A 7,618-nucleotide genomic window follows, 5' to 3' on the forward strand; every position below is an offset into this window, starting at 1 on the left:
ATGGGCAAGCTACTGTTACTCAAGATGACAGTGTCGATTCTACCAAAAGTGCAAAGGACAGTGGCCAACCTGCCTCCGGAGCAGGTGGGGAACCGGACTCATTAGAACCAACGTCACCATCATCAACAACACCATTACCTGCCCACCCAGTATCAATACAACATCCAACGCAAACAACAACACCACTATCACCATCATCACCACCTGGGAGTGTTAAAACAGGAAGAAAAGGTGGTCAAGGGAACGGTGGCGGAGCCACCCTTCCTTCCCCTGCCGCACTTACTCACAAGATTGACCACGCCTTCCTTCCTTACCTTCCTACAATTCCTACCACCATTGGAATCATCACCATGACCTACCTACTCTGGAAGGTAAGAAAAGAAAAGAAAAAGAGGAGGGAGGGAAAGAATAAAAGAAAAAAAGAAACAAAAAAAAAAAGAGAAAAAAAAAAAAAAAAAGAAGGAAAAAAAAGGGTTCAGGATTTCGCGTTTAAGGTTCCTGGTTTCATGGTGTAAGAACAAGAATGTGGCCGGGTGTTCAGATGTTTTAGGGAAGGGTATACATCTAATGTTTGCATACAAAATAAAGGAAAAGAAAAAAAAAATATACATATATAAAATAAAATAAAAAGAAACATGAGTGAGAAAAGAAAAAAAAGAAAAGAAAAATAAATTAAGGTGAATGAGTGGGGTGTGGGGGGGATTTAGCACTTAGGGTGTCTGTAGAATTTTGCATTTAAGAGTGTGTGTAGGATTTCGCATTTAGAGATGTGCGTAGGATTTCGCACTTAAGGGGGTATAATTTCATATTTAGGGGTATAGGATTTCGCATTTTAGGGTGTGCGTAGGATTTCACACTTTAGGGTGTGTGGGACTTCACACCTAGGGGTGTCGGATTTCGGACTTAGGTTAAAAATAGTACTTATTCTTCTTAAAAACAACATTCACTCCTCTTAAAAACACATTTTCTTTTTTTTCTTTTTTAGTATTTTGGCCTACCTGGCAAAAGAGAACGTTACAGAAGAGCTCATCAAGTACCTGCTGCGACACCAAGGGAACAAATTATTAATCATGTGGACGACCAAGATGATGGTCTACATGCATATGCCTTAGTAAAAAAACGCAGACAACCAAGATCTGTTCCAACAGGAAGAACGAAGAGGCCAAAAAAACAGGGCGTTGATCGTCGCCGTGGTGTCGATCGCCGCGTGATTATTGATATTCATTTAGAAGTCTTAGACGAATGTCAAAAAGGGGATGTGTATTCGACGAAGGAGGATTATTTTAGCATTCTTGTTCAAGAGTTTATGGGATCGGAATTAATAAAAGAAGAAAATGTTCCTAAGGAACAGGTTCCAAGTTCAGATTCCGGGTTTTAGGGAAGGAAGACTCTCTTTCTAAGGAAGAAATTCCTAAACAATGTTCCTAAGGAGGAAGTTTCTACGGAACAGGTTCCAAGTTCAGGTTCCGGGTTTAGGGAGGAAGACTTTATTTGTAAGGAAGGTGTTCTTATGGAACAGGTTCCAAGTTTAGATTTCGGGTTTAGAAAGGAAAGACTTTGTTGCTATGGAAGACTCTTTTTTTAAGGAATGTGTTCCTAAGGAACAAGTTTTTAGGGTTGATGTTGCTAAGGAAGAGGTTCTAAGTTTAGATTCCGGGTTTTAGGGTGTAGTGAATATTTTTCTTTTCTTTTTTTTTTTTTGTTTTGTGTATTATATTGATTACATGTTCATGTGTGGTCAATATAAGTGGGAAAAAAATATTTTTTTCCTCCTTCACTTCATTTTGATTTGTTTGGTAAAATTTTCTTTATTAAAGAATTAAAAAATGATTATTCATTCTGTTATAAAATTTTTTAACTTCATAATATTTTTTTTTTTGTTTTTTAAAATCCATGAATATTTCTTTAAAGTAGGTCAGCACCTTTTTCCGCATCCACGTTGGGAATAGTCTTTTTTTATGTGCTTATTCAAACATAAAAATGTAGGAAGGAAAAAAAGTAATAAAATATAAAGAAAAGGAATAAAAAAAAACAATAAAAAATAAAAAGAAGAGAGAAAGAAAAAAAAATTAGCGCTTAGGGGAAAGAAGGGCGAAAAAGGATGAATGGTCATTTTTGCTTCTTACATTGTATGAACACTGCGTGGTCATTTATGTTCCCTTCTTCCCTTCCTCCAAACGGGGGCAGGAAGGAAGAACATTGCTCTTCTTTCCTTTCCACTTCTAAGGGTTACATTCCAATATGTGTTACATGTTCTGATAACCTACTATCCCGCGGCCCGCATTATTTCTTGTTCTCCCTCCCCTGGTAGACTGTGCTGTGTATGTAGCAGAACGTAGTGTGGTGGAATTTTCTGTCGTGGAGTCATCTACTATTGATTCAGTTTCTGAATCGTATGTTGAGCTGTTTTCTGTGAATGTATCAAAGGTGCCCTCAGCGGACCTTCTCTTTCTTGTGCTTCTTCCATTTCCAGAATGGTTACCGATCCAGGAAGACCATGGCTTATACTGAAGAGAAGGAAGGTGTGCAGAGGGGTGATTGGTGAAAGGAAGGTGCTTGTTAGGGTTGTTAGGGGTGGTAGGTGGATAGGTGGGTAGGTGGGTGGTAGGTGGGTGGTTGGAAGGACGGTTGTTAGGGTGATAGGTGAAAGGGTCTAAGGAGGAGGAAGGAAAGGAAGGGGTCTAAGGAGAAGGAAGGAAGCGAGATCTAAGGAAGGAGAGTCTAAGGAAGGAAGGAAAGGAAGGGGTCTAAGGTGGAGGAAGGAGAGAAAATACTACTTGTTGTAGTAGTATTTTAATTATAACTTTACCTTATACAATAAGAAGGGAGCGACTGTCATTCCGAGTGTGCCAAAGATAGAAGAAAGGGAGGAAGTGGTGGTAGCAGAACGAACGGCTTCTTCTTTTGCTAAGGATGCTGCTGTTTGTGCTTGAGAGAGTGTTGCCTGTGCTTCAGACTGCTTCTCTTTTGTTAGTGTCTCCTTTTCTTGGGCACATGTCCTACTTCCTTCTTCCATAGTTTGCAGTTTAGATTCTGATTCACATTGTAATTTTAGCAGTTTCGCCAAATTGTCTTTCTGATTTTGTTCTGTCCAAAATTGCATACAGTAAGAATCACTTTTGCTTTTGTTTTCAGTACAAAATGCGCTTACAGAAAAATAGGATGAAAAAGCTTTTTCTATGTGATGGCCATATTGTTCACTACATTCGGAGTTACTGCCTTGTATAAGTGATTGTAAAACACTGTGGTTATGCCACCACTCGAATAGTGTTTTTCTTTGTTGGAAAAGTTCCCGGGGAACATCATCGTATTTAGTTCTACATAGATTCGTATGAGAAGATGTATGCAGCGTTTGGTAAATTTTGTTCAAAAGGTTTGAAAATGTATGATTCCCTAAGTCATTCCAGTACTTATCCCCCAACCAGTAATAAAAAAATTCACAAGGTTCTTTATTTTTGTAGCTTGATGGCTTATTCTGTGTACATGCGAAGCAATAGGCATTTGCGATTTTCTTAGCGTCGGTAGTAATTTTATGGTATTCACTCAATCCATTCTGTAATTGACCATCCCATTGTTGGAAATCGCCACCAAGGGACTTACATTCACTCCTAGTAGGCGTGTTGAATTTATCATAGTATTCCTTATGTGAAGGTAATTCTTTCCGATCCAATTCCTACAAATGTAATTAATATAATATATATGTACACTCCTTATATTCTCATTATCTTGTGTACAGAATATTATGTCCATAAGAAATATTGTATGTGTATATGTGCATGTACCCTCACATGGAAGGACACATATAATAATCCGTATTACCTTTGTCATTGTAATTGTTTATGTGTGTATATTTTTCTGTTGCATATATTGAATGGAATTTATATGTTAAAAGTGTATGTTGTTCATATATATGTTTATGCAGAATATGAATATTTCAGTTTTTCACTTGTTCCATAATGATTATGAATGAATATTGGAATTTTTATTCTTTCTTCTCTAATAGTGCACATTGTTCAATTTTTAAAGTAGCGACAGCACATTATATGTGTATCAAATCATCATATTTGCAGCCCAATGCAAAATAAGAATAAAAAATGTGTTAAAGGAATTCGCCTAATGGAACAATAAACAAAGAAGGGGAATGATTAAACTTTTTATATGGTTCCTTTATTCCTTTATTTATTCACTTACATCGTTATTATTAGATTATGCACAACTCTCCCCAGAAGTATTATATTATTATTATTTACATGTGTGCTTCAGTTATTGAATATATATATATATATATGTAGGAAATATATATATAACTCTTTTCCTTCTTCTGTATAGGAAAAATTCTTACCACATATATATATACATTATATTAAATTATGCGTTTTACTACTATTAAAGTCGTTTTCATATATAACTTCTTCTAATAAATACCTTAATAGTTCATATATACAGAATTCTTTCCCTCTTTTCGGACGTGTGTACATGAATTTATTAATATTTATTAAAAATAGATGAGCTAATAGAGCAGAATTAACTACATATATAAAAAAGAAGGAAGGAGAAAGCAAGGGAACTGCACGAAATTACATGTACAAGAATATGTGCATACCTTCACTTAACAACACACTTTTTTTTTTTATAACATACCCCTATCTTCTCTTCAATTTTATGATCGGTTTGTTCTTATAATAATTTGTTGCTTCCTCATCCTCTTTCTTTTCCATTTGTACATTGTAAGGACCTGCTTCATATATAGAGTAGGAGGTGCTATTTGGATAATCCATTTCTCTCCCTCCTTCCCTATCTTGAGTGAATATTATATTTTTATATAATTAGTGAACCTTGCTTTTTTCTTTTTTTTCATTTTTCTTTTATTTGGTATGAAGTATAAGTATTGTAATTTCACAGTAAGTAATATATATATATAAGGGAAAAAGAGGTGGGGGAGTAGTAGTTCAATGGTTACATATTATGATGAACGTCCGCCAAATGTAATGTGAAACCAGTGTATTTGCCCTTTCTATTCATATGTGCGTACAAATAATTATAGTAGTGCCATATAAGATATACTATCGATAGACATATAAAAGGGGAAAAAATTTCATCACAGAGAATTTTAATAATGGTGGAAAGAGTAAATGTGAAGCAGAATTTTTCTTAGGTGGTGTTTAATAAGGAAAGAAGAATGTACATGTGCACATGTGCTCGTTAATTTCCTTCCCAATTCTTGGCAACAAGTTCTGCATACACTCCACCATGCACTCCCACACACACACACCCCTAACGCGCATTCCACACGTGAACCTACATATATATAATGGGAATTATACATTTGTTCCATTTTTGCTATATATGTATGTTCTGTGGACGTTGCAGTATTCATTCTTATGAACAAGTGCGCAACCTCCACTTTGAGCCACTTCCACTCCATATTATTCCATTTACTTCATTTTTTTGAAGTTCACCCACACATCTATATATATATATAGAATCCGCATCTATAGATATGTAGAAAAATTATATATATAACCATTGCACCTATTCCACCAAAAGGGGAAGGAAAGGGAGAGGAAGGATGTTCCCCACCACTACAACCTTCCTGAAAGAGGGGGTCTAAGGAGGAAGGAAGGAAAGAAGGATCAAGGGAAGGAATGAAAGGAGGGTCTAAGGAAGGAAAGAAGGATCAAAGGAAGGAATGAAAGGAGGGTCTAAGGAAGGAAGGTTGTTACGTGGTTGGTGGAAGGAAGGTTGTTAGTGGTAGTAGTCTGGAAGGAAGGTTGTTAGGTGATGGTACGGTGGAAGGGAGGTCTAAGGGAGGGAAGGAAAGGAAGGGCCTAAAGAGGAAGGGATGTTATGGGTGGAGGTGGAAGGAAGGAAGGTCGTTAGGGGTGTTAGAATGAAGATTGTTAGGGTTGAAGGAAACATCGTGACTTCCTTTAGGGAGGGATACACCCGAAGGGTGTATAAAAGAAAAAGAAGAAGAAAAAAAAAAAAAGGTGAAAGGAGCTTTAGGTAAAAGAAGGAAGGTTAAGGAAGAAGAAAAAGAAGGTTTAGGTAAAAAAAGAGAAGATTTAAGTAAAAAAGAAAGCTTCGAAAAGAAAAAGGAAGGTTTATGGAAGAAAAAAAGAAGAAGTGTAAAGAAATTGAAGGTTTAAAGAAGGAATGTTTAAGAAGTAAAAAAAAAGAAGAAAAGGTGTAAGGAAGGAAGGTTTAAGGTGTGAAGAAGGAAGGTGTAAGGAAGGAATGTTTAGGGGATAAAAGAAGGAAGGTGTAAAGAAGGAATATTTAAGGAAGAAAAAAAGAAGAAGGTGTAAAGAAGAAGGTTTAAGGTGTAAAGAAGGAATGTTTAAGGTGTAAAGAAGGAATGTTTAAGATGTAAAGAAGGAAGGTTTTAGGTGTAAAAAAGGAAGGTGTAAGGAAGGAAGATTTAAAGAGAAAAAGAAGATTAAAGAAAAGGTGTAAAGAGAAGGAAGTTGTAAAGAAGGAAGGTGTAAGGAAGGAAGGTTTCAGGTGTAAAGAATGAAGGTTTAAGGAAGGAAAAGAAGGGAAGAATACCTTACCTGAAGAAGGAAGGGAAAGGAAGGGGAACAACAACCTTCCTAGGGGAGAAGGGAAGGAAGGAAAGGAGGGAACATTACCTTCCTAAGGAAGGAAAGGAAGGAAGGGAAGATATATTAATATACCATGCGAGTGAACTGTACACTACATATGAGCAATATTTACTGATCTCTAAAATATCAGTAAAACATTAGTTAATAATACGTGCAGAAATTCTAACCCCAAGGGCCGTTACGTGCCTATGTATATAATAATTTAATGCACCCATATATATATATATATAATGCAATAACAACACACTGAAGTTACCTGAAAAATAAAACAATGTGTACAATTTTTGGACTTAAAATTAAAAAATTAACATATATACTCATTCACAATTATAAAACAAAAATTCAATAATACGCACATATGTATCCATTTTGCATAAATATATATAAGAAACAGGGACAACATATTTTTATAACACAATTTTATTATATATATAAAAGTGTAAACATATAGGAAAAAATGGCACAACAGAAATTAACGGTTACTCGCACTTTCGACAATATAAATGCACATTATATGTATGGTGCCTTATCCATGATATGGTAAGAATGGACAATATATAAGGACATATATTTTACTAATTACCTTTATAGAAAGAACATTTGGAGACGCTGTTGCCATCGTACGTATATTATTACAGTAAATTTAATACAGAATTTGATGCCTGTGGTCGCCTGAAGAATGATTCCCTTGCGGAAGGCATAAAAAATGAGTTACATTCGAAACCCCATATTAAGACGTATGCCGAACAGATGGTGGAGGCTTGGTGTTACGCATTAACAATGAAGAAAGAAAATGAATTCTATAATGAGCGCTGTACATTCCTGTACTATTGGATAGGGGAAAAAATATGGCAAAAAGCGCAGAACCATTTTCATTTCAGAATGATGATAAGCCAAATATACCCACATCTATGGAATTCAGAAGCTCCAATGAAGTGTAGGATGATGTACAACAGTATTGACCAAACCACTTTCATAAATATGAAAAAAATTTTTGATTATTCCAAAGACTA

General features: G+C 35.6%; 2 protein-coding genes across 2 annotated transcripts; one reads left to right on the top strand and one right to left on the bottom strand.

Annotated features, from left to right (window-relative positions):
* On the top strand, positions 1-1,378 carry PCOAH_00035740 (SICA antigen; the record flags this gene model as incomplete). The annotated part of the gene is made up of 3 exons (XM_020060365.1): positions 1-84; positions 291-371; positions 986-1,378. The coding sequence occupies 3 exons, from the start codon at positions 1-3 to the stop codon at positions 1,376-1,378; spliced, it is 558 nt and encodes a 185-aa protein (XP_019915713.1).
* An 868-nt stretch (positions 1,379-2,246) lies between these two features.
* On the bottom strand, positions 2,247-3,828 carry PCOAH_00035750 (KIR-like protein; the record flags this gene model as incomplete). The annotated part of the gene is made up of 3 exons (XM_020060366.1): positions 2,247-2,507; positions 2,810-3,673; positions 3,820-3,828. The coding sequence occupies 3 exons, from the start codon at positions 3,826-3,828 to the stop codon at positions 2,247-2,249; spliced, it is 1,134 nt and encodes a 377-aa protein (XP_019915564.1).
* Between the last annotated feature and the right edge of the window lie 3,790 nt (positions 3,829-7,618).

This window comes from Plasmodium coatneyi, chromosome 11, assembly GCF_001680005.1.
Source record: "Plasmodium coatneyi strain Hackeri chromosome 11, complete sequence".
NCBI classification, from domain to species: Eukaryota; Apicomplexa; class Aconoidasida; order Haemosporida; family Plasmodiidae; genus Plasmodium; species Plasmodium coatneyi.